The 13,319-nt window shown below is 49.8% G+C and overlaps 1 protein-coding gene across 1 annotated transcript in view; it reads left to right on the top strand.

The window, feature by feature from the left end:
- LOC310634799 (uncharacterized protein) overlaps nt 1-12,630 on the top strand; it is a gene marked incomplete at its 3' end in the record, with an annotated part of 39,037 nt that extends 26,407 nt beyond the window's left edge. Inside the window, exons 5-6 of the mRNA XM_083353335.1 lie at nt 10,914-11,342; nt 12,607-12,630. Of these exons, the coding sequence (XP_083209461.1) occupies nt 10,914-11,342; nt 12,607-12,630 (453 nt within the window). The remainder of the gene's footprint in view (nt 1-10,913; nt 11,343-12,606) is intronic.
- Between the last annotated feature and the right edge of the window lie 689 nt (nt 12,631-13,319).

Below are 13,319 nucleotides of genomic sequence, written 5' to 3'. Positions count from 1 at the left end.
AATAGCAGGTTGCAAAAGTAGGTTCTTGAAGCGGGAGATTCTGGTGCAACCATTGGTTAAAGTAGCAAAGAAGCGGGAAAGATGCGATTGATGATTGGTTACAGTTTAAACAGTTCTACTATAAAAGCTTGAAACATTTGACAGTTGACAGTTGACTTACGTGTATTGAATAAACTCTTTCATTGTGAACCACTCTGAGTCATTGTCTACCTGAACCAAACAACATCCACGGAGCACACACAGAATAGATATCTCTCTCGACAGATATTTCCATAATGATGCATAAGTGCAACTACTGCAATGTCTACATTGCAACCTGGCCAGAAAGTGATTGCCAAGGAGCTCAACAGTTTGCTTCCTTGAAGGATCTCTTCAATGGGAGGGTACCAGCCCTTTCAGGCAAGCAAGGCCAAGAATTGGGCACCACAAAGCCTATTGGAGCTCTATGATATTGTTGTGAGATATAATAACAGAATGTTGAAAGCCTGTCAAGTTTCCCACTGATCTCTTTTATGGGATGCAGAACAAAGAGAGCATTATTGTGACCCTCTTGAGTACAAGGAACACTATATTCCATTTTGTGTCTGTTCCTTTGATCCCCCCGTTACCTTTATTCAGGGGTGTGGTTTCTACAGAATCGTTCTTAAAAATAGATATTTGGAGTCTTATATTGTCAAAAGCACATGGATTCACAAGGCTTCTTGCTCAGGGCGGACATCAGCCTCCTTCGTCCTCGCTTCTCATGGGAAATGTACCTTTTCTTCCCGCTTTACATGAGCACCTGCCTTGCACGGAGAATCCACCAGGGGCTCCTCTGCAAAGAGAAGGCAACACAATGGCCTTCCATCATTGAGCCACTGGAGGGCGAACGCCACACGGTGCTTTCCAGAGGGGAGATTGAAAGGCATTGACATCAACGGGTCTTGCGTCTTTAGGATGCTGTATTCACTCTCTTGAGCATTTGAGCTGCGCAGAACTCTTGAAGGAGAGAGATCCAGAAAGGGCCAGGATAAGTGGCCAGATTCTTCCAGTGTGAAGGGAGGGCTCTTGAACTTAAGAAGGAAGAGATGCATCCCAAGTTCTCATCTTAGCAACAGATAAGAAGGAACTAAGTCACTAAGGAAAGAAAGTAAAAATATCACTCAATCCAGACAAAAGAAATTGGACAAGAGCTGAGATGAAAGCTCTCTCCAAATCCCACCAATAGCTACCAGGCTTGAAAATCAACAAGAATAACTGTCATCTGATGAATCAGGAAAAAGCAAGAAATTTTTGGGAGGGAAAAGATCCTGAAGTACAAACACTTTTTGAATTCCTCTTCATCTAGAGTTGGCAGCTGGCAGCTTCTGTCCCTATGGATAGTGACAGCCAGCCTACTCGAGAAGGACTTAGGTCAGTATGGATGAGCATGGATGTGTGTGTGTACTTGTGAAAAAGAACAAATATATATGTTGTACCAGTAAACGTCTGTTATTTTAAATTCAGTCTCCCTGTATTTTAAAGAACGATTTGTCCCTCAGTGTGTGGGTGAAACTGGCTATTTCCAGGGCTGTGAGAGTGTGAGTGACCATAAGCTTTAAATACAACACTCTTCGGAAGTGTAACATTGCCTAAAGCACGTTGAGGCGGCTTCCTGATCAAGGGAAACGTGAGCGCCCCCTCCTGCCCCCGCATGGGAAATGCTCCGTCTCTCCTTATTCCAGGAGCGCTTTCCATTCACATAAAATCCACCAGAGGGCGGCCTCTGCAAAGAGAAAGGGACTCCACGCACGTTGGCCCGCTGTGGCCGGTTGGGAAGGAAGTGACGTCAGTAAGCCTTTCCTTTCTACGATGCTGGACTCTCCCTCTTTAACCCTTTGAACTTCGCAGGCGGTTAAAAAGGCTGCAAGGAAGTCTTGAAGGAAAGAGGCACAGGTGACAAAGGGGGTTATTTGTCTCTGTTTGTGTGTATGTTTCTCTCTGTGTGTGCTAGTGTAGACCACGTACGTTGCCCTCAGGAAGAAATCCAGATGCCAGAAAGGAAAGGGGGGGCTGAATAGTCCTACACGCCCTATTTCCTGGGTAGTGGGAGAGCTTGCATGGCAAATCTCAAGGAGGAAATAAGAAAAGGTTTGAAAATGCAAAAGATTATGCCTACGTTCTCACTCTGTGCTGGATGACAGTAAACTAGGTTCGACTCCTCTGCAGCTCAATTTGTTTTAGGAGGGTAAACATATGATTATGTTAAGCTTTGTGCATTTAAGCCTTTGTGTTTCATGTGGACTGAGCCCCTGGATCTGATTGACCTTTTTGTGCTTAGGACACATTGTGTGAACCTGCCTTCCTGTGTGAAGGAACAGAAATGGAACATCCTAATCCAGGGTCAATTGAGTGGCATTCGGTTTTTTGTGAACTGAATGTTCATGCTTTGTTAACCTGTTCTGAGTTTTTGTATGCTGCGTGAACCCTGCTTATAGGTAAATGTAGATCTATATTTTTAAAAAGCAAGTCTTTCCTTGTGAGTAAAAGCAATATAGAAATGATCCAAAATGCCAAATATACTGAATCTTCTTGATTGATGTCATCAGTTTACCAGGCCAGAAAAATACTTCCTTCTATGGGGAGGAGTATCGATGAACGATCCAATCCACTACTTTCTAGTTGTTGGAATTTATTTTCTATCAGAGAGATGCAATCTTCTTTAGAGAGAAAGTAATGTAGGAAGAAAAGTCTCTATCATGGTTCCTCCAAGCGGGGAATAAACATGGCAACTGCTTTGGAAAGAAGGTTGTAGTTTATTGCAGAGGAAAGGCAGACAGAAAAATGGATCCAACAGGAAAAGAAGGGGTGAGCACATGTGGGTAGAGGGTTTTTACACCCCCTGGACTCTATTGTCTGGAGTTATTTCCTGTCTCAAGCTTTGTATTCTGTCCTGAGCCTAGGTGTGCCACTCTAGGATTCTTGCTGGTTGTCTGTCCCAGCCCACCTCCCTGGGGCAGGGGTATGTAGATTTTAGAAGTCTTAGTTTCAACCTCCCTGAATGGTTTATATCTGCATTTCTATAGAGTTGGTTTCTGCTTGGGGGAGGGAGACTTGGGGCTATTAAGAAAAACTGGGCATGCTTTTCTGCCTTTTTAAGATCCTTTTAGGAAATATATTTTCCTGCCCTTTTAATATTTCCTTCTCTGGGGAGCTGACTTCCCACAATCCCCCCCCTTTGTGCCCTAAGTGTGTGAATGACACACTTACTGGCACAAGATTAAAATTGGTCTGATCAGGGATAATTTAATTTAATTTAATTTAATTTAATAACACTTATATACCGCCCTTCTCCCTGAGGACTCAGGGCGGTTCACAGGGCAGAATAAAATAGCGAATACAAACATTAAAACAGGATTAAACAATAGCCCTAATTAAGAACAATATAAATACAACGCTAAGAACCCCCAGAAAAATTAAAAAGCGAGAGATAAAACAACCCCAACACTCCCCCTCAGGCTAGGCCGGCTTGTACAAACAGAAATGTCTTAAGATCGCGACGAAAGGAGCGAAGATCGGGCGCCGTCCGGAGCTCTACCGGTAGCTGATTCCACAGCTCCGGAGCGCCCACAGAGAAGGATCTCCCCCTGGGGGCCACCAATCAACATTCTCTGATCGGTGGCACCCTGAGGAGGCCCTCTCTGTGGGAACGCACAGGGCGCAGGGAGCTTGATGCCGGCAGCAGATGTTCCCTGAGGTACTCCGGCCCCATGCCATGGAGTGCTTTGAATACCGTTACCAGTACCTTGATACTCGGTAAGCAAACTTTAAATTGTTAATGCAAAAAGAAAAACACTAATGGAGGCAGCAGAAAAAAGATTCCTGCCCATAAAGTTCTAAAAAGTCAGGGCAAAAATTAGGTGGAAAAGAAATTTATAGTTACCAATATTCTGTGCCAATTATTTTCAAATGTTGGATGTCACCTTTAGCTTCCAGTCAGATTTGCACATTGCTCCCAAAAATCTTCACAGCCATGGTTTGCCTCTGTACCTAACCACTGGCTGCCCATTTTCAAGAGTTGTTTCCTGCCTTAGCTCTTAATTCAGTGCATCCAGGTTTGTAATTTGTAACGTCCAATTAATGTTAGCCAGTATCCAAGTAAGGCTGTTCCATCCTGGAGCACTAGGGAACTACCAGAGGACTGGAAAAGAGCTGATGTAGTTCCCTTTTTTTTCCTCTTAAAAAGAAGAAACGAAAGAAAAAATAGATCCAGGAAACTACAGACCTATCAGCCTGACCTCACCTGGGCAGATTCTGGAAAAGACAATCAGACAACAAATCAACGAATACCTAGAGGCAAACAAAGTCATTACTTAAAGCCAACATGGGTTTGTCAAAAACAGATCATGCTAAACACATCTTATCATTGCATTCTTTGACCAAGTGACAAAATTAGTGGACCAGAGGAATGCTGTTGATACAGTTTACTTGGGCTTCAGTAAGGCATTTGATAAAGTTGGCATAGGGTTTCCTGCCCGAGCAGAGGGTTGGACTACATGACCTCCAAGGTCCCTTCCAACTTTATCATTCTTATTAAATGCAAGAGTAAAACTTTTCCAGCAGATGAACTTAAAAACATTCCCTCCTGCTAACTTTGGGCTGTTCTTAAGAGTACATAGAGAGAAAGAGAAGAAAAACAAACAAACAAACACATTTTTCTTCACTCTGTCTGTTGGCCAGACAGACAGAGTGAGGGTATTTTCATTTTGGTAGCTTATTTTAAGAAGAATTTCTAGCAGAAGTTTAACATTCTTTTCTCTTTGGATTAGAGACAGTTAACAGTCAGTCACATTTACCTCACACACAAAGACTTTGACACACATATACACACAAAGACAAGAGAACAGAAAACGAAACAGAAGTCTTAATTTTACACATCCTAGTCATTCCCACCATAAATCTCAGATAAATTAGGGAAGGCACATATTTTAAACATACCACGTGGTTGCATAGAGAGAGAGAGAGGCACTATTTCTTATTTTCCCTTTGAGTACCTTTATTTAGCCAATTGGTTTCCCAGCAAAGCCCTAGCAAAGTCCATTTTCTTTATATATATAATTTCTCTACCTACCTCTTTTTCATACCTGCCTAAATGGGTAGCTGATTCCCGTCCCAGGCCTCAAGCAAGCTTTACCGGGAAGCCTATCTCGACCCTTTAACTAGAATCCCCCCTTGGTTCTATCGGGTTTGGCGCACTGAAGCCTCCTTGTGAGACTTCCGCCTACCTCCACAGTTTTTGGGTCAAAAAGGGACCCAAAGAGCACTCTGGATCCCTCACAGAGTACTGGGACGCTCCTTTAGGCATCTACCACCATGGTTTCAGACCAAAAAGGGGTCTGTCGAGGACCTTCTGCTCCCCTGCAGAAGGTACGGGACATTCTTACCGGCTTTACCTTCACTTTTCACCACCACTGTTTGCAGACTTCAAATGTCTGGGAGGACCTCTGCTTGCTTTCCAGAGGTAAGGGACGCTCCTTGCCCGGGGCTTAATTTCCTAACTTTGCTTTGCTTTGCTTACAGGGCTTAACCAGCTAGTTGCCCAAATCCAATTCTCTCATTCCATTCCATTTTCCACACAGTCTCTCCCTTTTCCTTAACAAAAGGTCCTACGCTCTGGCCAAACCCCCATACTTTCCAGGGTCTGCAACTCGAACAGATCCTTTCTGCGGCTAGGAAAGGCCAGAGGGAGCAAAATCCAACTGTGATTGGAAAAAGGGTCTTCTCACTCACACACACAAAAACATACACACATTTCTTTTACCCCCCTGGGCTTCCAGAGGGCGCTTGGGCCTATACCACAGGTCGGCAACCTGCGGCTCCGGAGCCTCCTCCCTCTTGAAAAAAAAAATGGTACTAAAAAAACTTAATCAATTTAAACTTCTCACAAAAAACTTGAAAAGTTTAAATTGATTGGTTGGTTTGTGGGACCGCCCACAAACCGTTTGTGGGCTACCCACAAACCTTTGTTTTTTTACTGCACTTGGCAGAGTGGAGGAAGAGAGGAAGAAGTAAAACGTAAGTAGATCTGCTTCTTTCCCCCCCCCCCCCCGTTCCCTCTCGTCGCCGGGGCTAGCAGCCCCGACGAGCAAGAAGGCGCGCTTCGCCCGCCCACCCACCCCCCGTTGGCTCCTCTCGTCGCCGGGGCTGAGAGCCCCGCCGAGCGAAAGCCGCGCTTTGCCCGCCCGCCCCCCCCGTTGGCTCCTCTCGTCGCCGGGGCTGAGAGCCCCGCCGAGCGAAAGCCGCGCTTTGCCCGCCCGCCCCCCGTTGCCTCCTCGTCGCCGGGGCTGAGAGCCCCGGCAAGCGAAAGGCGCCCGCCCGCCCCCCGTTGCTTCCTCATCGCCGGGGCTGAGAGCCCCGGCAAGCGAAAGGCGCCCGCCAGCCCCGCCGAGCGAAAGGCGCCCGCCCGCCCCCCGTTGCCTCCTCGTCGCCGGGGCTGAGAGCCCCGCCAAGCGAAAGCCGCACTTCGCCCACCCGCCCCCTCCCCGTTGGCTCCTCTCGTCGCCGGGGCTGAGAGCCCCGCCGAGCGAAAGCCGCGCTTTGCCCGCCCGCCCCCCGTTGCCTCCTCGTCGCCGGGGCTGAGAGCCCCGGCAAGCGAAAGGCGCCTGCCCGCCCCCCGTTGCTTCCTCATCGCCGGGGCTGAGAGCCCCGGCAAGCGAAAGGCGCCCGCCAGCCCCCCGTTGCTTCCTCATCGCCGGGGCTGAGAGCCCCGGCAAGCGAAAGGCGCCCGCCAGCCCCGGCAAGCGAAAGGCGCCCGCCCGCCCCCCGTTGCCTCCTCGTCGCCGGGGCTGAGAGCCCCGGCAAGCGAAAGGCGCCTGCCCGCCCCCCGTTGCTTCCTCATCGCCGGGGCTGAGAGCCCCGGCAAGCGAAAGGCGCCCGCCAGCCCCCCGTTGCTTCCTCATCGCCGGGGCTGAGAGCCCCGGCAAGCGAAAGGCGCCCGCCAGCCCCGCCGAGCGAAAGGCGCCCGCCCGCCCCCCGTTGCCTCCTCGTCGCCGGGGCTGAGAGCCCCGCCAAGCGAAAGCCGCACTTCGCCCACCCGCCCCCTCCCCGTTGGCTCTTCTCGTCGCCGGGGCTGAGAGCCCCGCCGAGCGAAAGCCGCGCTTTGCCCGCCCGCCCCCCGTTGCCTCCTCGTCGCCGGGGCTGAGAGCCCCGGCAAGCGAAAGGCGCCTGCCCGCCCCCCGTTGCTTCCTCATCGCCGGGGCTGAGAGCCCCGGCAAGCGAAAGGCGCCCGCCAGCCCCCCGTTGCTTCCTCATCGCCGGGGCTGAGAGCCCCGGCAAGCGAAAGGCGCCCGCCAGCCCCGGCAAGCGAAAGGCGCCCGCCCGCCCCCCGTTGCCTCCTCGTCGCCGGGGCTGAGAGCCCCGGCAAGCGAAAGGCGCCTGCCCGCCCCCCGTTGCTTCCTCATCGCCGGGGCTGAGAGCCCCGGCAAGCGAAAGGCGCCCGCCAGCCCCCCGTTGCTTCCTCATCGCCGGGGCTGAGAGCCCCGGCAAGCGAAAGGCGCCCGCCAGCCCCGGCAAGCGAAAGGCGCCCGCCCGCCCCCCGTTGCCTCCTCGTCGCCGGGGCTGAGAGCCCCGGCAAGTGAAAGGCGCCCGCCCGCCCCCCGTTGCTTCCTCGTCGCCGGGGCTGAGAGCCCCGGCAAGCGAAAGGCGCCCGCCAGCCCCGCCGAGCGAAAGGCGCCCGCCCGCCCCCCGTTGCCTCCTCGTCGCCGGGGCTGAGAGCCCTACTTCGGCAGCTTCCTCAAAGAGCGGCGCCGCTGCCCCTTCGCACGGAGGTACGCGCGCACCTCCCGTTGTTCGGAGAGGTGCGCGCGCACCTCTCGGAATGGGCAGGGGCGCCGCTCTTTGCGGAAGCTGCCGCGGCCCGTCTGCTAAGCTGCCGCTTTCGGCAGCTTCACAGACGGGCCGCGGCGGGCTTCCTGAAAGAGCGGCACCGCTGCCCATTCGCGCGGAGGTACGCGCGCACCTCCGGTCGTTCGGAGAGGTGCGCGCGCACCTCTCGGAATGGGCAGGGGCGCCGCTCTTTGAGGAAGCTGCCATCGGGCAACCGGGAACCGGTTCCATCTCATTTTTAAAAAAATGGCAGCCGCGTGCGTCCGCGCATGCGCAAAAAACCTTTTTGCGCATGCGCGTGCATGGACACACGCACGCGGCTCCCTCTTTTTTTAATTTGTGATGGAACCGGTTCCCAGTGGCTCTTTTTCTTTTTTAGGTTGCCGACCCCTGGCCTATACCTATCACCCTTACCCACAGCCCAGTCAATGCTCTGGTGGAGGCCTGGGAAACGGCTGCCACCAGGGCACTTGACTGCGTTGTACCCATGCGACCTCTGACCCGGCGCAGATCCCGTTGGGCCCCATGGTTCTCTGTGGAGTTCCGGGAGATGAAGCGTCGGAGACGAGGTCTAGAGAGCGGTTGGAGATCCAGCCGATCCGAATCCGACCGATTGCAGTTAAGAACCTTTATAAGGTCTTATCTTGCAGCGATAAGGACGGCGAAGTCTAACTACTTTGCCGCCCTTATCGCGTCCACAGATAATCGCCCGGCCGCCCTTAACCAGGAGGTGAGGGAGGATCCCTTACAGGGACGAGCCGAGGAGTTTAGTCATCATCTGGTGGACAAAATTGCTCGGATCCGGACCGGCCTGGACTCTGACTGGGCAGAGTCTGATGTGGAGGAATCAGGCGGTCTTGAGCACGTTATCTGGACTGAGTTCGACCCTGTTTCCCCTGATGATGTGGACAGGATCATGGGGAGACTGAGCACCACCACCTGTTTGCTGGATCCGTGCCCCTCCTGGCTAGCTTATGCGGCTCGGGAGGGAACACGAGGCTGGTTCCATGCAGTAATAACTGCTCCTCTGAATGAGGGTGTCTTCCCTGCCGCCTTGAAGGAGGCGGTGGTGAGACCCCTTCTCAAGAAGCCTGCTTTGGACCCGGCTGTTTTAGACAACTACCGTCCAGTCTCCAACCTTCGCTTTCTGGCGAAGGTTGTTGAGAGTGTGGTGGCGCATCAGCTCCCTCTGTTCCTGGAGGAAACTGATTATCTGGACCCGTACCAATCGGGTTTCAGGCCCGGACACAGCACAGAGACGGCATTGGTCGCGCTGGTGAATGATCTCTGGAGGGCAAGGGACAGGGGTTGCTCCTCTGTCCTGGTCCTATTAGATCTCTCAGCGGCTTTCGATACCATCGACCATGGTATCCTGCTGCGGCGTCTCAGGGGGTTGGGAGTGGGAGGCACCGTTTTACGGTGGTTCTCCTCCTACCTCCAGGGCCGCTCGCAGTCGGTGTTGACGGGAGGGCAGAGATCCGCCCCGAGGCCTCTCATTTGTGGAGTCCCTCAGGGGTCGGTTCTCTCGCCTCTCCTGTTCAACATCTATATGAAGCCGCTGGGCGAGATCATTCGTGGCTTCGGGGTGGGGTATCACCAGTACGCTGATGATACCCAACTTTTTCTTTCCACCCCGAACCAACCCAGCGATGCCCTCTCCATGATGTCCCGGTGCCTGGAGGCGGTTCGGGTCTGGATGGGGAGAAACAGGCTTCGTCTCAATCCTGCCAAGACTGAGTGGCTGTGCATATCGGCATATCGGGTTAACCAAGTTATTCCACCTCTAACGATGGGGGGTGAGGTGTTACCCCCCGTTGATAGGGCTCGCAACTTGGGCGTCCTCCTGGACTCACGGCTCAATTTTGAAGATCACATAGGAGCCGTGACTAGGGGGGCTTTTGCACAGGTTCGCCTGGTGCGCCAGTTGCGTCCCTATCTGGACTGAGACGCCCTACGCACAGTTACTCATGCGCTTGTGACCTCCCGTTTGGACTACTGTAACGCTCTCTACATGGGGCTGCCCTTGAAGACCACTCGGAGGCTTCAACTGGTGCAGAATGCGGCCGCGCGAGTTGTAATGGGGGTCTCCCGATACTCCCATGTAACACCTCTACTCCGCGAGCTGCATTGGCTTCCGGTTGCCCTCCGGGTGAAATTCAAGGTGCTGGTTATCACCTATAAAGCCCTACATGGCCTGGGTCCGGGGTATTTGAGGGAACACCTGCTGCCGGCATCAAATGCCCTTCGCCCAGTGCGCTCCCACAGGGAGGGTCTGCTCAGGGTCCCGCCGGTAAGAGACTGCCGGCGGGTGACACCCAGGGATAGGGCCTTCTCAGTGGGGGCGCCTGCCCTCTGGAACCAGCTGCCGGTGGAGCTGAGGACTGCTCCCGACCTCCGATCATTCCGCCGGGGCCTGAAGACCTGGCTCTTTGAGCTCTCGGGCCCAGGCTGAGGAGACATTCATTTTAATTGGGGTTTTTAATAGTACAGGGTCGATTTAATTTTTTTTAAATTGGGTTTTAACTTTTGTATGGTTGATTTTAACTCCCTGTAAATCGCCCTGAGTCCTCAGGGAAAGGGCGGTATATAAGTGCAATAAATAAAAATAAAAAATAAATAAAGTTAAAATTTGGAGGTACTCACCTTCACCTTCTTTCCAAAGCAGCCCTTGAGCTCAAACCCAAAACTCCATTTACTACCCTGACTCCACATGGGCAGGGCCTGGAAAATCCATCCACAGACACAAAGGGGTCTGCTGCCGGCAGGATGGGCTTACCAGTCTCAGTCTATTGGAGAGGTTAGCTTGGAGTCCCATCTTGGGGTGCCAAATTGTAGGAAGAAAAGTCTCTATCATGGTTCCTCCAAGCGGGGAATAAACTAGAACCTTCTTCCCAAAGCAGTTGCCATGTTTATTCCCCGCTTGGAGGAACCACGATAGAGACTTTTCTTCCTACAGTTTTCTCTTTGGCAAAGAGGGTTAATGGCATGTTCTGATTCCCATGGCTAGATGAACATTGCTATGAATGAAAAAGAATTTGGTTTCCTTGAACTCATTTGGATTTGTGTTACAGGACGGAGAAAGAATGGCGAGCCTTCCTTTAGCAAGTGGGGGAACTGGAAAAGGCCCTTCCAGTGTTCAGTCTGGAATCGGTGAGGAGATCTGGGCAAGAACTGGCCAGAAGATCCTGGACGATGGAATCATCCTTTCCCCACTTCAGTCCTGGAATTTTAGGAGCATCCGGTATCAGGAGGATGAGGGTCCCCGAGGACTTTGCAGCCGACTGCACTACTTTTGCAGCCAATGGTTGAGACCAGAAAAGCACACAAAAGCGCAGATGCTGGACCTGGTTGTTCTGGAGCAGTTCCTGGCCATTCTGCCCCTGCAGATGGAGAGCTGGGTGCGGGAGTGTGGAGCAGAGAGCAGCTCCCAGGCGGTGGCCCTGGTGGAAGGCTTCCTTCTGAGCCAGGCAGAGGAGAAGAAGGAGCAGGCTGAGTTGCAGGTGAGAGGACTTCCTCTTGGGAGCCCAGAAGGACTTGAATATAACAATAAGTTCAAATTTTTGTTTCCTTTTAAAAATATCATTAAGCTTATCAAAATATAAAACACAAAAAACTGAAAATAGTAGGAACTGGTGGGAATTGAAGAGAAAGATGTATAGGGTAAAGGGGAAAAGGAAAAAGATTGACTTTGACTCTTTAAGGTAAAGGTAAAGGTTCCCCCGCAGTCAAATAAAATGGTAACATGACAGCCTCTGACTTCTACTTTTCCATCCTTAATATAGCCATTCTATAACTTTTTTTTTTATCCCAAGATAAAAATCCAGAAGTGATTTCCAAGTAGAAACAAGGTTGGATGTGTTCTTTTCTTTAACTAAAGCAGTTAATTTTGCCGTCTCTGCTAGGTCCGTCAGTTTTTCCAGCAACTTCTCCATTATGGCAATTAATGTATCCTTCCGTTTTTGTGCAAAAAGCATTCTTAATGCTCTCAACATATAAAACAGCAAAGTTTGAGATTGTTTTTCAATCTCTTTGTCTATTAAAGTCCCTGGTTTTGTTTTTATACCCACTTTGAGAACCTTCTGCAGTAAAATATAAATCTTACACCAGTATTTCTTTGGTTTGTCCACCAAAATGGAAAAAGGTTTCTTGTTTACATTTATATTTTGATCATGTATTTGAATTTCCTTTATACATCTTTGGCCGGTTATCATGCATTAAATAGAATTGATACATAATTTTTTAAAAAAATTGTTCCAAATTATAATTTAATAGAAATTTTAAAGTTTTCACCCAAATATCTTCCTGTTGTTCAGGCATTATATTATACACAAAATTCTTTGCCATTGGATCAACATATTCAAATTCTTAATACCTCCTTACCAGAGTTCCCTGGCATTCATACTATGTGGACATGCTTCACTAATCTTTCTATAGTTGCTTATCCTTTCTAGAAGAAAGATCTTGCAGAGCCATTTATTTCTTACTTCTCAGCCTAATTGATCGATACTGAGTGCTTTGCAGTAAAAAACCACTTCATGATGTTTGATGACCATTAATTCTTTTCTCCTTCATACTATGTCAAGTCCTTTACAATGGACATCAGAGATCCTGAAAGAATGAGGCATCCTTCAAATCTCCCTCAAGAACTGTTTTTCAGGAGGATCTCTCAGGAAGATCCAAATCAGGACACCTCAAGAGGTAATAATAAGATCCTTCCATTCCTCTGATAAATCCTAAATTTCTTATGTTCTGTGTTTTCTATAGCATTTCATTAATCATGCTTCTTGAAATTCTATCTCCCTCACAGGGCAGAATAGAAGGAAGTTGATGTTTTGTTTTGGGGGAACGGAAACCATGATTGAACCTCCAGCTCAGGTAAGAGTAAACATTCATTTACTAGATTTGTATTTTCCTTTTCCCTCAGGAAATCAGCTGATGTACATAGTAGAGGTAGTCCTTGATTTATGACCACAATTGAAACCCAAATTTTTGTTGCTAAACAACACATTTGTTAACTGACCTTTGCTCCATTTTACGACCTTTCTTGCCACATGTGTTAAGTCAATGACTGCAGTTGTTAAGTTTGTAATATGGTTGTTAAGTGAATCTGGCTCCCCTATTGACTTTGCTCTGAGAACTTCACAAAAGGTGATCACATGACCCAAGGACCCTGGAACCGTCATAAATATGAGTCAGTTGCCAAGCATCCGAATTTTGGTCATGTGGCCACGGGGAAGCTGCAGCAGTCGTGGGTGTGTAAACTGGGCATAAGCGATTTTTCCCAGTGCCGTTGTAACTTTGAACAATCACTGTTGTAAGTAGAGGACTACTGTCTACTGTCTACTGTCTTCTTCCATTGTCCCCTCAGCTTTTGATTGGGGATTTTTTTAGGATTTTTTTAAGACTACTACTTTAAAAACAAAACACTTTCCCGTAATTATTCTCCCAACTTTTCAGTAAATAATGTTTTACAGATA

The sequence above is a fragment of the Vipera ursinii genome, assembly GCF_947247035.1.
Source record: "Vipera ursinii genome assembly, chromosome: 2".
Taxonomy (NCBI): Eukaryota; Metazoa; Chordata; class Lepidosauria; order Squamata; family Viperidae; genus Vipera; species Vipera ursinii.
Note: the sequence above shows the minus strand (reverse complement) of the source record. Positions and strands in the feature narration are given on the sequence as shown.